Source organism: Pelodiscus sinensis, chromosome 2 (genome assembly GCF_052426305.1).
Source record: "Pelodiscus sinensis isolate ZL-2025 chromosome 2, ASM5242630v1, whole genome shotgun sequence".
NCBI classification, from domain to species: domain Eukaryota; kingdom Metazoa; phylum Chordata; order Testudines; family Trionychidae; genus Pelodiscus; species Pelodiscus sinensis.
The window spans coordinates 202,032,660-202,049,251 of record NC_143053.1 but is presented as its reverse complement, the minus strand read 5'-3'; the positions used below and the strand labels follow the sequence as shown (position 1 = coordinate 202,049,251).

At 42.9% G+C, this 16,592-nt stretch overlaps 1 protein-coding gene and 1 long non-coding RNA gene across 2 annotated transcripts in view; one reads left to right on the top strand and one right to left on the bottom strand.

The window, feature by feature from the left end:
• LOC142827319 (uncharacterized) overlaps nucleotides 1-11,545 on the top strand; it is a 40,968-nt gene extending 29,423 nt beyond the window's left edge. Inside the window, exon 5 of the long non-coding RNA XR_016348957.1 lies at nucleotides 11,407-11,545. This is a non-coding gene — a long non-coding RNA (uncharacterized LOC142827319). The remainder of the gene's footprint in view (nucleotides 1-11,406) is intronic.
• LOC102464049 (ferroportin-like) lies at nucleotides 1,447-11,467 on the bottom strand. Its single transcript, XM_075919834.2, has 6 exons — nucleotides 11,380-11,467; nucleotides 9,046-9,113; nucleotides 8,643-8,802; nucleotides 5,275-5,390; nucleotides 4,276-4,402; nucleotides 1,447-2,573 (listed from the first exon to the last, which is right to left on the bottom strand). Exons 1-6 carry the CDS (start codon nucleotides 11,465-11,467, stop codon nucleotides 2,311-2,313), a joined length of 822 nt encoding a protein of 273 aa, XP_075775949.2. The 3' UTR covers nucleotides 1,447-2,310.
• Nucleotides 11,546-16,592: the final 5,047 nt, after the last annotated feature.

Below are 16,592 nucleotides of genomic sequence, written 5' to 3'. Positions count from 1 at the left end.
AGCCCCAGGCAACTTCCCCCAGTTTCCAGCTGGGAGTTGGGACGTGAGAAGCCTGAGGGGCAGCTGAGCTCCCTGAAGAGAGATGCATGGAGCTGAGCCCTGGATCCCAGCCCCCCTCACACACACACACTGCTCCTCTTCATTTAGTGGAAGCACTCTTGTGAGGACACATGCCACCAACAGAAGGAGGTGAGTGTGGCCCTGACATAGGTAGATTGACTTAAGATTGTAGTGTAATTTGTGACTTCACTGCCTTTTCTTAAAATGTCTAAAAACATTGGGATTGGTCCTGCCTAGAGCAGGGGGCTGGACTTGATGACCTTCTGAGGTCTTTTCCAGCACTATGATTCTATGATCCTGAAGTATTATGTCCCTACACCAGGGGTGGGCAATAATTTTTGCCCTGGGGCCACTTTAAAAATTTTGTAAGTTGCCCCGGGCCACCCCGGAAGGGGCAGGCCTAAACAAGAAGGAACAGGGCTACCCTACCCCCAGACCATGATTGGCCCCTTTTCTCCCCCCCCCCCCCCCTCCACTTCCCACTAGGCACCCATACCCTGGAAGAGGTTTGGCACGCTCCCTCACCCCCAGGCCAATCAGGGTCTGGGGGCGGAGGAAGACGTGAAGCCTCCTCCCACCCTGCCAGGAGCATGTGGCACTTCAAAATGCCACGGGTTCCTCACAGGGCTGGGGCAGGGCGAAGGAAGCTTCACCCAGCTCCCCCATCCCCAGGCCCTGATTGGCCTGGGGGCGGAGGAGCTGGCAAAGCCTTCTCCACTCTCCCCCCTGCCCTGCGAGCAGTGCATGGTGCTTCAAAGTGCCATGTGCTCCTGGCAGGGCAGGAGGAGGCTTCACACGCCAATTAAGGCCTGGGTGTGGGGGAGCAGCAGGGCTTCCATGGGCCAGATCCGCCCACTTGGCGGGCCGGATCCTGCCCACGGAGGCCCTTTTGCCCACCTCTGCCCTACACTAACTGCTGGGACAGACTCCTCCCCATTGATACTGCATCTGATGATTAGTACTAATTAGTACTCATCTCCAAGGAGTAAGGTCGACGTCAGGGGAGTTCTCTTGTTGTCATAAATGATCTAATCTCCAGTTAGTACTTTTATGAGCTGGGTAAAGACCTTATGAGTGGGTTAAAACCTCACCGAGGTTGATCAATGTGAACTTATCTTTCAATTAACATCACTGTGAACATAAACCCCACTGAAACTGCCGAGGAGCTTTTGGGCAAAGTTTACTTTGGGGTACGTGTACAAGACTATAAGGAAAAAACACTGCCATTGAAATTATTCATATGACAGACAAGAACAAAGAGGCAGAGGAAAAGAGGCAAAGAAAGCCAAGCAGGAGCTTGTAAGCACAATGTGACCCTGGAAGATACTAGAAAGCACGCTTTTGGATTGTGTGTTGGCTAAAGAAACTTAAACTCTCTAAGTTAAAAAAAAAAAAAAAAAAAAAAAATCGATCCTTTTGTTAGATTCCTCCTGTGTTCAGAGATCCAGGACTTTGTATATAAACAAAACTGAATCCAAGAGATATCTGACTGTCACCAAGTTTCTCCCTCCAACTAGAATATCTGAAGGGCCCCAACTTTGATGAACAGCTCAGGTAAAAAAAAATAGGCGATGGTACCAATGCATAATTTCCATTTTCATTATTAGGAGATGGCCATATGCAATTAGGTAAGAATTGATCCCATGGAGAACCACTGAAATAGGAATATGGTCACTGGGGATACCATGTCTTTTTTAAAGACAGTAGCAAAACTAAACTGAATATTAGGGACTACATGCATTTAACCATTCTTCGCTGACTTCTTTTCTTTTAGCATCTTGTATTGCTATGACAACCATCATTCTAAATGGGTTTCAGATGTAGTGGTTCAGTGACATGCTGCAAGATAGTGCTCTGTACCAAGGAGCACATAATGAAGACACAAATGGATTAATTTAAACCATCTTTAAATCTGCATGGTAAGGCATTAAACAATTAAGGATCTGCTATTCTCCCACCCACAAGAGAGATTTCCACCAATAACTCTCCTTTAAAGCCATTGCAAGTTGTGTATGGAAAATCACCCTAGAACATGAATTTGGAAAATTAATTCCAACATATTTGCTACTTGGCTTTTCTCTTTCGATAGTCATTTTATTACTCTTCATAGAGTTCCTGTGAATTGACTCATTGGATACCTTCTGGTATTCTAATTATTTAATGTGTAATTCAACATTTTATATGGAAGCTTGTGTTTCAATAGTAATAAATGTTGTAAGTGTTGGTGGGAGGTTGTTCTCCTTTTGAACCCTACTTACCTGGCACATTTGTAAGTTCAATATGTCTTTCTATCACATATCCTCCTGCATTCTGCTGAGGTTTTACAGCCAACGGAGGCACTAGCTGATACACCCTGGAGAGGAATATAAATTCTACCAGAAGAGAGATCAAGTTCCATCCAAGAATAAATCCACAGCCAATGACATTAGAGGCCCAGGTCATAACCTGCCCCACAGACAAAGGAGCGAAGATATTTATGACTTGATCCATTCTTCTTATAGCTGCATTCATTCCTAGACATGGTGTAAAAACAGAATGCATTTCACTCTAGGTGCATACACATACACATGCATGCAATTATACAAATGGGATAACTTTCCCACCCTTTCTTTGCCTGACACAAAGAGCTACAGCCAGGGATTGTCCCATCCTATAGCAACTGCATTTCACTCAGGGCCCCCTAAGTGTGATACAACCCACAATATTAACAACGATTTATCACTTAAATTATTGAAGGAGGAGTAAGATATTTTACAGAACCACATGAAAAATCAGTGATTGGGTGGTCGACTGGACAGGTAAAGATGTGTTCAGGAAAGCCAGGAACTAACAAGAACGGTCTGAGTCAGGGATAGCATGGAGAGCTGTGTGTGCTTCCTTGCTTGGCTTTGGCAATGCACTTGAATCTAGATTTACAAGAACCCATTCTGCTGCGCTAGAGAGGCTTCCAAGAGAGCTTATCTGTGGTATGTTGTGGTGGTGTGCGGTACACAGAGACCTGGTTGTGTCCTTTCGTTTATGATTTGTGTCAGAATTTGACTCAGGTCTCCCAAAGCAGAAGACAAGTGTCGCCAACCTGTTGTGACATGTAGGTTTCCACATAGAAAGGTGTTGTCAAGTCTCAACAGTCACTTTACCTGAAATGACTTTGCTACTTTTACTTGGTGTATTTAGTGTTAACAGAAGCTCATCTCCTGTGCTGCATGGGGAGTGCGGGGCCCAAACGGCTGCTTGCACCGCTTGCTCCCCCACAACGGCCTGGCTGAGTGGCGCAGAAGTCAGCCAAGTGCCACGGCAGAAGGCGAAGGGGGGCGGGGCAGTTACATACATCACCGCCCTGTCCCCCTTCTCCTCCCGCCATGGCACTCGGCTGACTTCTGCGCCACTCAGCCACGCCGCCGTCGGGGAGCCCAAACAGCCATTTGCTCTGTTTGCTCCCCCGCAGCGGCCCGGCTGAGCGGCGCAGAAGTCAGCCGAGTGGTACGGCAGGAGGTAAAGAGGGGCAGGGCGGTGATGTTTGGCGTGACAGAAGCTCCACGCCCCGCCCCCTGGACATGAATGTCACTGCCCTGCCTCCCTTGGCTTCCCGCAGTGGCGCTCGGCTGACTTCTGCACTGCTCAGCTGGGCAGCCACACGGGAGCAAGTGGCGCATGTGACCATTTGGGCTTCGTGCTCCTCATGCAGCACGGGGAGCATGGAGCCCAAATGTCCGTTTGGGCTCTGTGGTCCCCCTAGTGAGAGGCAGGAGGGGGAGGAGAAGAGAAAGAGAGAGACGGAGAAAGAGGCAGGAGGCGGAGAAGAGCTGGGGGGGGGGAGGAGGCAGTAGGAGTAGGAGTAGGAGCAGGAGAGAGCACGAGAGACGTAGAGAGACCGGAGGCTCAGGAGAGAAGACCAAGATAGAAAGGGAATAGGAAGTGGAGAAGAGATCCGAAAATCCTGTCTTATGACGGGCTAATTGGCTAGTTATTAAATAATGAGCACAGCTCTGTTCTTTATCTGATCAACCAGAAAGGGGTAAGAACCTCACATCTTTGTAACACCTGCATGTTACAAAGCTTTCCTCTTGGTGGAGGGTGAGCATTAGCTATTGCATTTAACACTGCTCTATTGACTTTTCTCAGACTCTTATTAAGGAATGAAATTACATTTCTTCTATTTAATAAATATTCAGCTGTGGCTCCCATGTAAATGGACATAGACTACGTCTAGCTCACCAGCCAGCTGGCCTCGGTTTTCACCCGTGATGACCACAATCCAGTCTTTCTGAATGGTTATTGTCAGCGCTGTGCTCGCCAGGTTTGCCAGGTCAGCTAAGATGATTACCACTGCATAACAGAAAACCTTGTTGGAAGGGAATAAAAACCAGAGGTTGTGATCCAGGAATCAAGGTTAGTCAGCTATTGCTGGCTGGCAACATTATGCAAAGTCTCAATAAAGATGGAAGCTTTCAGAGACAGGTGTGTTATTCACTGGAATGAGTACATTTGTGTTACTTTGAGCAGCTGAGGGCTTCTTCTCCATTAACACTAGGAGCCAGATTCAGTTCTCCGTTAAACCTCCCAAAAGCCAAGGTGATCCCATTGCCTTCAGTGGAGTCACTCTAGATTAACAGAGGGGCAAAGTTGTCCCTAAATCTGATACTCTGCCATTCTATCCCCAGGTGACAATATAGGCTTTGCCTCAAATCAAAGGTAAGCACTTGTGGGAAACATGGTGAAGAAGCTCCATACACCAAGGCTCCAATGCTCAGCTATGGCCAAGAAATGCAGCGTGTTAAAGGATGGGGAGCAGGTGCAAGAGTGGGTTTAAGCCCCCAACTCGTGGAGCAGGCCGGTCACCCTGAGGGCTGCTTTAACTTGCCCTGGCTGCCACCAGCTCCAAAAGGCCAATATGACTGCAGGGGTGCATCAGGATGCATGGAAACACCACCTCCACTCCTTACAGCCCAGGGCGCAGGAGGAATGAGATGGAGGATTAGGAAGAGCTGTTTCATTGGCTCTTCCCCAGCATGGGACCCACTCTGGGAGATAGCTGGCATAGGTAGCCACAGGGTTTTTGGCTGCTTTGCTGGTAGAGCAGCCAGAGCACAGAGACTGGTCCACAAACTGTCTCTTGTGAAAACTTTACACGTATTGCTAACCTACCCAAAGAACCCCAGGCTGAAATAGCCAAAGTACAATTTATCTGTGACAGAAACAGGCCAATACACTTACTGTAAACCAGCCGTGCCACATTTGTTCCATCTCGGTTTTGTAAGAGAACACCAACATCAGTACTACGCAGCAGGCCGTGACAGAGGAGTTCTGAATGAACAGTGATGCATGAGCAACTGCAAAATGAAACAACTCTTGATGTGATACGTACCTGCTCCATTTAAAAGGAGTCCCACCGATTCTGTCACTTGATGCAAACACTCTGACAAAACCCTAGCAAGCCACCTGAACAGACTTTTCTAATAAGGAAAACAATACCTCATCCTCCCTACTGACACTAATATAAATGAAAGACAAAACAACCCAACACTCACCAGCAATAAAAGAAAAGAGGATGAGATGTGTAAAATTGTCGATTGTTTCATGGAGGAAAGAATTATATCAGCAGCAGGTCAAAATGAATTTTTAAATAAGTTCTACTTTACAGTTCATTTACCACAGTTTGCTATTATTTATTATTGTATTTTAGTATTCACCTACAGGCCTCAACCATGATCAGGCCACACACTGTGCTAGACCATCGTATAGTCACAAAGGAACAGATAGTCCCTGCCCCAAACATACACAATATAAATAGACAAGACAGACATCAGATCAGAGGGAAAACCTGAGAGAAAGAGCAGTGAAGTGTGTTGCCCAAACTCTCACAGCAGGTTAGTGGTACAGAAATCAGTTTTCCTGAGTCTCAGTAAGTGCTTTCTCCATTAGCCTCTTGTGTTGCCTCTCTTATCTTGCTTCATTATGGGAGCTAGCAATCATGAATGATGGGTTATCTTCTGGCAAAAGGCAATATTTAAAACAGAAGAATGGCCATACTGGGTTAGACCAAAGGTCCATCTAGCCTGGTATCCTGTCTGCTGACAGTGGTCAATACCTGATGCCTCAGAGGGAGGGATCACAACAGGTAATCCTCACATGATCCCTCCCCTGTCACCCACTTCCAGACAAACAGAGGCTAGGGATGCCATTGCTACCCATCCTGGCTAATAGTCATTGATGGACCTAACCTTCATGAATCCATCTAGCTTTCTTTTTTCCTTCTTTTTGAGTCTGCAACTCTTGTACCTTTAATAAATGACTTTTAGTTGGAAAGCGGAGATCCCAATACAATCAAGTAGTTAGGCTTCAAAGGCAGACTAGTTATACACACAAATAAGTGCCAGTGTAAATCTGTGATGCAAAAATGGAAGTCTGATTAGGTGTCTGTCCATAAATCAGACTAAGGCAGTAGTTCTCAAACGTATTTGATTGGGCCCCCCTTTGTGACAGTAATTGTTTGTGTCCCTCCATAAGTACATAATATGCCCTCACCCCCAAAGACAGAGCAGAGAGCAGTGGCTGCTGACTGGACACTCAGCTCTGAAGGCATTGTCATGTCAGCAGCAGCTCAAAAATAAAGGTGGCAACGTGAAAAGTGACATTTCTCAATGTCACTTTTCAAAGCAGACTTAGTGCCACCCTTACGTCTGTGCTGTTGTTGCCACATTGGGGCTGATAGCTGGAGCACTGCTGACTCTAGGTGGAGATGACTGGGGGGGGGTAGAGAAGGGAGTAGGAAGAGAGATAGAGCCCCGGCTGCCTCCCAGTGAGGAACTGGGGGGAGGGGAGAAGGAACAAAGCCAAAGTCTGAGTGGCAGGGCTCCAGTTGTCGGCCCTGGGCCAGAAGGGCTCCAGTTGTCCTCTTTATCCCTGTCTCCCAGGTGTGCAAGGCCCCTCTGTATGATCCCCAGGCACCAGGGCGGACAGCCAGAGATCTTTAAAAAAATCCCCATACAGTTCATGCCTCCCTTGACACATTCCCACATGTCCCTTGGGAAGCCTGCTCCATAGTCTGAGATCCGCTGCTGAGAGGGTATCTCCACACTGTAATCAAAGACCCGTGGCTGGCCCATGTGAGCCAACTCAGGCTCATAGGCTTATGGGGTTAATTGCAGTGTAGACATTTGGGCTCAAGCTTGAGCCCCGGTTCTAGGACCCTGTGAGGTGGGAAGGTCCTAGAGTTCGGGCTGCAACCTGAGCCCCACAAGCCTGAGCCAGCTCGCATTGGCCAGCCATGCAGGTCAAATTGCAGTGTAGATATACTCTACGGTGTCAACTCTCCAGAGGTCAGGTGCTAGATTGCCAGCTATGGGTGAGGAAAATGCTACTACGAAGACAAGGAAGTTTGTCTTTTCTGGGTTAACTGAGAAGTAAGGGAGCACTCACTTTGTTACCTGCCAAAAGGCTGGATATGTATTTGACTGGATTAGTTCCAAGCCGTGTTGCAAAAATAAATCTGCCTTACATGGATGTATTCCAAAGTTCATGCAAATCAGTCGCACTAATCCATTACGGGCTTATGCTCTCCTTGAATATGAGAGGCCAGATCCTGACTGGGTCCAGGCTCTGCTCACCACTACTCAAAAGGGAGGGGGCAAGAGAGGCTGAGAGATGGTTAGGAAATGTTATAGGCGATATGTGTCACCAGAGCATTTCCCTACTCAGGGGAACCCTCTGCTGGATGTGTGTGTTGTACAGTTTGAGCCAAAGTACACACATTTTAAAGATACAGCATTTAATATAAAAAAACCCAACAGTGGATAGGACTTAATGGATGTTAGAATTGTCTATAAAAGGCATATGCATGTTCGGTGAACTAACTCAAGGTCAATGCTATAAGTATAGCTGGTTGCAAATTTTTCAATAAAACAATTTTCATAAGAAAATACACTTTTCTGGAAATTGAAACTTTCAGTGGGTATGTGTTGAATTAACCAAAATTTTCAACAGGAGACAATAAAAACAATTTTCCTCATTTTGTTTTGATAACAAAATGTTTAGTTTCAATAAGGTAAAATCATTTCATTTAAGCTTTGTTATTTTAATTCATTAGGACTTTAATATTGTATTTCATATTTTACATTATATCATTTTCCAACATGATTAAATGAAGCTATTTGATATCAAAATAAATGTTTTGATACCTACAAATCAGGGGGGTTGGAATTTTCATTTCACAAAAGTTCCTAATTGGAATGAAGATTTTGAATTATAAGGAACATTATTTAACATCATGTAAATTATGAGAGGCATAATATGGCAAGGCACTCCTACTCCCAACTCTTCTTCTATGGCCTTGGGAAAGTCACCTTGGCTTGATGCTCCTTTATCACTTAAGCACTGTTTTACCCTTAATCTCTCTTTCTGTTTCTCTGTTCAGTTAGGATGATATAATTCTTCCCTCCATTGGAGTGGTGCAAGAAATTATTAATATTTTAAAAGCACTCTGAAGATTAGCACTATAAGCATTATTGAATCACAGGATAGTAATTGTATTCAAGGCTTTATATCTCCTACTTAAGAACATCAAAATCAATACAGAGAATTACCTTTATTTCTTGGTTTTCTATCAATCCAATCTCCAATTAAAGCCCCAAACACTAGTACAGAGCCAGCCACCACTAACCCAAAAACAGCTGTTAGAAGGAGATTATGTCCATACAATTCTATCAGGAATACGGACATGGCAAAATGCCACATTCGATCACCCTGAAAGATAGAAGACACAAAACTGTATTTTTATTTTAGCCTCATAAAACAAAGCTATACCATGGACTAAATCAATGCAAGTACAGGAAATGGGACAGTATGAATACTGAAGATTTAAGTTTGATCCATTTCTAAATATTTGTTTTTGGATAAATTACAGGGTTTCCATAAATATGAATGCTTCTCAAATCACGCTTCCCTTGGTCATTTAGAATGCAATAATTTTATCCGAGCATATCTTACCCATATAGAAAGTGCACAGCTTGCATAAACCAGAAATCTTGGACCCGTGAGGTAACTCAGCACTGCATCTGAAACACATACATAGAAACCAATACCATTTATTTTCAAGTGTGTGTGTGCATGTGCATCTGTATGTGATTGATGTAGCCTGTACCAAGAAAGAAAATATTTTTCTCCGAAAAGAAGTCACACTCTCACTAGACACATTCACAGAAAAAAGGGATGAAATTCTGTCCTCATGGAAGTCAAAGGTAAAACTTTTGATTGATTTCACTGTGGCCAGGATTTCATTCACGATATCCCAAGATAGAAACCAGAATAACGTCTCTTAATTCTCAGAAGCAGGAGCACAGAAGCAGGAGCACAGTTGTACAAACACCACATCAGATTGTTAAATGGAATAAAGAAAAAAAGCGATGGAGCAAAGCAGAGAGATGAGTAAATGACATCATGCTGGACCAAGTCAGTAAAAATGGGAAATGATGTTCTTTTCAACGTAGGGTCTAATTAGTGTGTAATTTGCTTTATTGAGATTAAATGGCTATGTATTGTACTTTCAGAAAAGATTTTGTTTGGCTGTAAGAGCTATGGGATTAACTGGTAATTCTCAAGCTTTTAACATCAAAGGGCTTCTTTTTAATAGTAGGCTCTATCAGGCCTCTAATTTGCACCCACAATATTGCACTCACAATTAATATGGGAACAAGTGGCTGGCATTTAGACATTTTTTCTAGTTAACTCTGTTTCCATCTGTCCCCTGCAGTCAGGTGTTTAAATTCTGTATTTTCTCCTGCAGTTCATAGGGTTGCCAACTCTCCTGGATGGGTTTGACTGGATACCATTTGTGACAATGGCATCCGGTCCCTCTAGTTTTTCTGAGTTGGCAACCCTAGCTAAGTGCCAGCCACTTGCTCCTGCATTAATTGAGAGTGCAATATTGTAGGTGCATAGTAGAGGCCTGGTAGATGAAGCCTACTAACAATGAAATCAATAAGAATTTTTCCTTTGATTTTCATGATGCCTGGAATTTTGTACCTACAATCAACTAAGGAACAAACTCAAAAGGCATTTTTTAAACTGAAGTTTTGTATATTTATTTTCAAAAAATACTAGATATCATTGTGCAGCTTTTATTCTAATTGACCTTGTAGAAACTGTAGAAACCATTTCATATTTAGCAAGAAGCCATCTTGTATACCAGAAACCATTTCAGCTTTTCTCTCAAGCACGTAGACCAGAGTGAACTTTCTGTCACCCCATGAGAAGAGGCCTACAGGATGGACTATTGGTATGTGTTAATTGGCCTGGTTGGGACAGGAGATGTACTCCCTCGTACCTGTCCACCATCTTGCTGATAAGGCTTTATTTTTCCAAGTTTAATTGAGGATTTCTGTAATTGGATGCCCTGACGTCAGACTGTTTGGCTAAGGGTATAAAGATACTAGGATTGATTGTATTAGCCAGCCTCACTGGGCCCGGCTCTGCTGGGACCACGTTTGGCTCACCTTGCTTTTATTGGCCAATAAAACTGTCTGTTTAGCCGCGTAAACTGAGTGAGGCTTTTGCTTTGACAACCTGTCTGGGGAACTGTATTCCTTACCTATATACTGGCTGAAATCATAGTGCCCGATTCTCCTTTCTCTAGCATGTTGTGCAGTCACTGGTGCAAGATGAGGACAGAATGTGATCGTTCTGATTTGGGAGTGTTTTATACCCAGTGTCCACAGATAGAACTGCCTGTATGAAGTACAAGGCAATGGAATATCCAGCCCTTAGCCATTCAGTCTAAGATATCTTCCTGATGGCCATTTACGTGTTTTAATCTTCCTTATATCAGCTTCACTCTTTATACAGCTCAATTTATAAAAAGTGCTGCCATATTTCCCATCAGTGTCTGCAAGTGGAGGGGGTGACTGAGTTATACTTCTCATCCTTGGAATCTTGGCTTCATTTTCACATTTAGGTGTCACTTCTGTAGGCCCACCCATCATCTTTCTGACCTGAAACTGCTTCACGAGAGGCAGAATAATCATGTTTAAGAAAACAGTAGAAGGGCATATTTGGAAGACAGAGTCAGTTGCTAAGCAGCATTTTAGACAGGCAGTCATTTCATGCTGCTGAATAATGAACAAATATCTGAGAAAAAAATCTGTCTTACACAGTTCTGCAGCTATCAGTGGATAGACGAAATTGCAGAGATTGCTGATTAATTTAAAGTGGCAGAGGGATTACTTCAGTTCAGGATCAGGGCTAGTTAACATTATGTGACAAGCTGATGATGTTCAGCAGAATTACACTTGGCAACAACTGTTTTCATCTCTTTGGGAGACTTACTAATAAATCTGTTCTTTCTCCTGACAGGTGTTTCTGTCCTTGTCCTTGGACTTCCAGAGTCTTTGAGGTTGTCCGAGTCTTCCACCATTCTTTCTTACTGCAAATAAAGGTTACACGCATTGAAAATATATGCAAATTTCAACTACACTGGCATAAAGTGCGAGACACCAGGTGGTCTAAGTTCAATAGAAATCTAATTCTCCTATTATGTGATTGAAGACTATGTTCTGCCTTTAAGCAAGTCATACTTTAAATTATATGTGAGAACCTTTTGCTTTCAACTATAGCTAGATTATCAACAAATGGACATCCACTAAGAGATGCCTAAAATACCCTTTGTCTAAGAGCAAATTATATATGACTAAATAAATATCTGCACACTGTAATTAGCTGTTCTAACTTATCACAAAAAGTAGATAGTCTATGTTTATACTAAATGAACTAGACTTCTTTTCAGCCTAGCAGCAGGCAGAAATGTTTAACAGTCACATTAGCATACATTTTTAAAATCTTTCCATTTTCCCATAGCATTAAATTATAGCTACTATAATTAATGCAAATTAAATATGAAGGGAAAACTATCATTTTATTTACATAATCCATGAGAATTCAAAAAGTTTGGTATTTTCACAGCTATTCACCAAATAGCATGCTGTAGAAATTTATTGCAATCAACAACTCCCAGTCAATTATACATTTAATTTTACTTACCATGCATGAACAGCAGGACCAAAATTTTCATGTGCTCTGTCTTATTGTTTAGTTGATTCAGTCACTTGTTCAGCTGTATGGAAAGTCGAATTTTTAAAAAAGAATAGCTCAGTTTATGAAACTTACATGTACACTTGCTAACATGTACAGCACTGTGTGAAAATGCTGAAAGTGCAAATGTTTCATGTTGTCAAAAGAAAAGCCAGCAGTTTCTGTCACATGTGACAAGCTAGTACAATGTGCTTTTCTGGGGGTCATTCAGTGATATGTAAAATCAGTCCACTGGGAAAAAGCTAATCCTGGGAGTACACTGCATCTCATGTCTGGCATGGAAAATGGCAGAAAGGCAAAGTCTAGCTAAAATAGATGCTGAAAGGTTTATTTGCCCCATGCATTTCATTTTGATTTACATGTCAGAACAGCGTAGAGATTAGGGACTTCACTTCAGTAGAGCTTTGATCATGTACTCTAGCTACCACTTGCTGTATTCTTCAGTGAAGCCTCAAGAGAGAATGAATGAATGCTGTTTTAAACATTGCAACACTGACTATGTGTTATCCTTTTGGAAAATGTTTTTTGGCTGTAAGAGGAGTATCCTGCAACTCAGCACCTAAGCTTTTTAATTGCAGTAATAATTCAGAATACAATTTCAGGTACTAATTCAAAGTATCATGTGACTAATTTTTATCTGATCACATAAGGGCAGACAGCTGATGGTCTGCCACGTCACTTTCACTTGAATCCCTATGCATAGGCTGGGTAGCACTCTTATGGGATGTTCTTTGCAAAACAGTCATCAAAAACTGAAAAAATAGTAGATGACTTTTGTAGGCTTCTTGGGATTCTCAAGCAGGTATCAAATCTTGTGAGGTGGAATTCCCTTAGAAATTTAGATGCAGACAGTTTTCATAACTGCCCACTCGTTTGTGTGTGTCTAACTTGAGACATCTAGGTGAGCATCTGCAGCTCCCACTGATTTAAATTGGAGCTGTGGATGGACAGCAATGCTGGTGATTTGTTAGACTCACATGCCTCAGGTTGGCCACCTAACAGCTGAAGGAGCAAGCAGGCAACATGAAAACATCTAAAAAAGGGAGATTCATTTGCATTATTGGGGAGCACAGTGGCTGCAGAAAGGGCTCATGCAGAGTACAGCAATTAAGATGAGGGTTTCTAACGATGATAAGGAATTCTATTAGGCTTGGCCAAAGAACCAGGGAAAGCAATGTAATGCGACAGTCAAGGTAAAGAGGAGAAACCAAGTACTTATGCTGGAATTAATTGCCTTGTAGCTCTGCTTGGAAAAAGGAGAAAGAGGTCCCAGTTTTCATTGGCCTGAGAACACGTTAAAGGAAGTGTTTAAAGAGGCTCACATTAACTTGATTTTAACCATTAATTAAACTTGAGGTAAGTCACCAGAGAATCAAACCACTTGTTCTACAGCTGTTTGGACATAAGCACACAAACATCAAAAGATCTGAACAGATGAGAGGCAGGTTCAAGACAAGACCTATCTCTTGACTAACACAGAAAAAATGAAAAGATGTCCCCCCACATCTGCTACTAGGAATGAAGCACAAATAATTAGAGTACTTTGGGATCTTGCACCCTTTCCTTAGCTGCTCTTGGCTAGGGCACAAGCAACGCACTGAAGTGAGAAGCTAGTGAGAAGACCAGGAGTTCTTGCAATCGCTCCCCATAGCACTAATACAGATGTCTGAAATACATGAACTAAGCCTCACAATAGAAAGCATTACTCGATCCATTTTACAGCTAAGTAGAAGGAGGCCAAGGGAAATTAAGCATTTGCTCAGTCTCATAGATTTTAAGGCCAGAAAGGAGCATTAGATCATCTTGTCTAGCCTCCTACATAACAGGCTATAGCATTTATTCCCGCTATTCCTGTATTGACCTAATACCATGTGACTGAAGCACATGGTAACTTGCTCAATGTAAGCGAGCCAGCTACAGAAGTGGGAACTCAAGCCAGGAGTCCTGATTCCCAGCATTTGAATGCCTCAGCCCCCTTATTTAAAAATAAATGTCCAAATGAAACCGTAGTGGGCTGCTAGCCCAGCTGATGAGGTGCCAGCTTTGGGAGATCCGATCAGAAGCAAAATCTGATCTTTAAAAATGGTTTAGTAGTTCAGTAGGAGTAACTGCAATGAAAATACTACTGGGGCATTTTCAAATTAGCGTAATCAAACAATGAAATTAAATGCAAAAACTAGGTGGGTATTTATGTGTGAGATTAATAATAACAACATCCAACAAGTTTTAGGCACCTCACAAACTCATAATTTTACAGCATTTTGTTTAAATAGTTATTGGATTTTCTTTTTTCTCCCCCTCTCTCCCTCCTGTTCTTGCACATTTTTTCCTCAACTTTGACCAAACAGAAAAGGAGAGAGGATTATAAGGTTTCTCTATTGTGAACCATTTATTAGACACTGGATTTCAAGAATTACTAACTAAATAATTTTAGAGGTTCCTGAAACAGAAAAAAAGACCCTGCTAGAGCAGGATTATGTTCACATGTATTGGGAATGGCAGGAACCTAGACGTCTCGTGAAACTATTTATTCTACCAAATTCCCATAAAAAAGAACCCCAGGTCTACTATTCAGTTTCTGTTATTAGGAGTCTAATTTTAAATGAGATCCTGTCCCAAAACACAAACAAAATATATAAAGAAATGTCAACTGGTAATACTCCTTGACACCAAGAGAAAGTCAAGAATGTACTCAATGAACAAATACGTTTACAACAAACTGCTCCTTAAGGCTGTGCACAGAAATCCTTTCTTCTTAATTTATTTCTAGATAAGTATCCTAACAGCTGTCACAAATGTAGGTACCTCAGCGTGAAGCACTCTCCAGAGGGTAAAATATGCCCAACAGGGAAAAGAATCCCTGACCTAAAGAGGAAGTGGCGATGTTGGGGGAGGGACGCTGGGTTTTTCTTTATGTCCTGCATTTTGATTTCCTCTTTAAGATGGTAGCCAGTCTTCTGGTCACCATCTCCCATCAGAAAAGAGCAGGAAAAAGAGGAAAGGTGGAAAAGAAGAAAGGTGGGGGAAATGGGTCACATTAATCTGCCTGGTAACCAGAGGCTATGTCTAGACTACGATCCTCTTCCGCAAGAGGAAATGCAAATGGAGCGTTCATTTGCACATGTCACTCTTTCATTTGCATTTCCTCCTCCTTTCCCTTTTGTGCAAGAGGTTTTTGCAAAAGGGAAAGGAGGAGGAAATACAAATTAGAGCACGACATATGCAAATGAGACCTCTATTTGCATTTCCTTTTGCAGAAGAGGATCATAGTCTAGACGTAGCCAAACGGTTAATAAGGGGTGTTCACCTGCCCCTCAGCATTCTCTGTGTGCGTGTCATTGGTACAATCCAGCAGTGCTAGAGCAACAGCTAGCAAGCTGTTTGTTTTAGTAGGCTGTCTGGGGCAGAAGCCAGCCTGGTTGCTGACAGCCCTTTCTGGTGCAGCAATCCAATTTTACAGCTGTAACAAGTGCTAGCTCAGGGTTTATTTATTTTTAGTTAGGACTCTGCAACAGGCCCAGTCAGACACACACCTACATACCATCTCGTCTTCTGGTCTGCTCACCGCACACAGGACAGTGTGTTAAGTATAAAAGAATGGACAAAGACCAGAAGCAAGAAGACTATCCACTTACCTGGGTCTCTGCAACTCCATCCCATCGCTGCTTGTTCCTTTTCCTCAGCCTGAAGAGGTTCACCTACTTCTCTTCTCCAGGCATCGAGACAGTGGTAAGATTGTTTACACCATTCCTATCTTGGGTTCTGGCCTCATGCCAGGTTTCATTTGTGACGACTGGATTTTATGCTTGCTTTCTAAGTTTAGTATTTTGTTAAATAAAACAGTCATTGTTCCACCTATTTTTATTTTGACTTGGCTAATAGACGGTGATACAGATATGGTGCAGGTGTAGAACCTGTGTACCAATAAGCAGGATTCAGTCCTGGTCTAACAGTGAACAACATTCAACATCTCCAGGCAAAGGAAGTGGCAGAAGACTGTGACCCAATAGTGGAGATTCTTTCCCTAAAGGATCCTTCTAGGGTCGCTTTGTGACTCAAAGACCACTCACATCACCACAAAGGTGTTCTAGTAGACTCTGGCATCCATAAAACCCACGACTAAAAGGATAGAAAGGAGATTTTTTTGTGCCCCAGAAAGATTTCAAACACCTTTTCACACACCCTCAGCCTGGGACATTAACACAAGGAGCAGCAGGGCCAACCCAGACCTGCTCATAAGTCAAAGAATGCAAAAAAGCTGGACTTATTCCACTGGGGGAGCTCCAGCTCCGCATGGCTAACCAGCAGGCAGCTACGCCTAGCTGCTACACCTTCAATTCCTGGAGAGTGATAGTAAAATTCCAGGAATTGCTCCTCCCAGACTCATATCCCACGTTTTCACCATTCTTGAGGAGGGCAAGGTGGTATGCAGAACATCCCTCCAAACCACT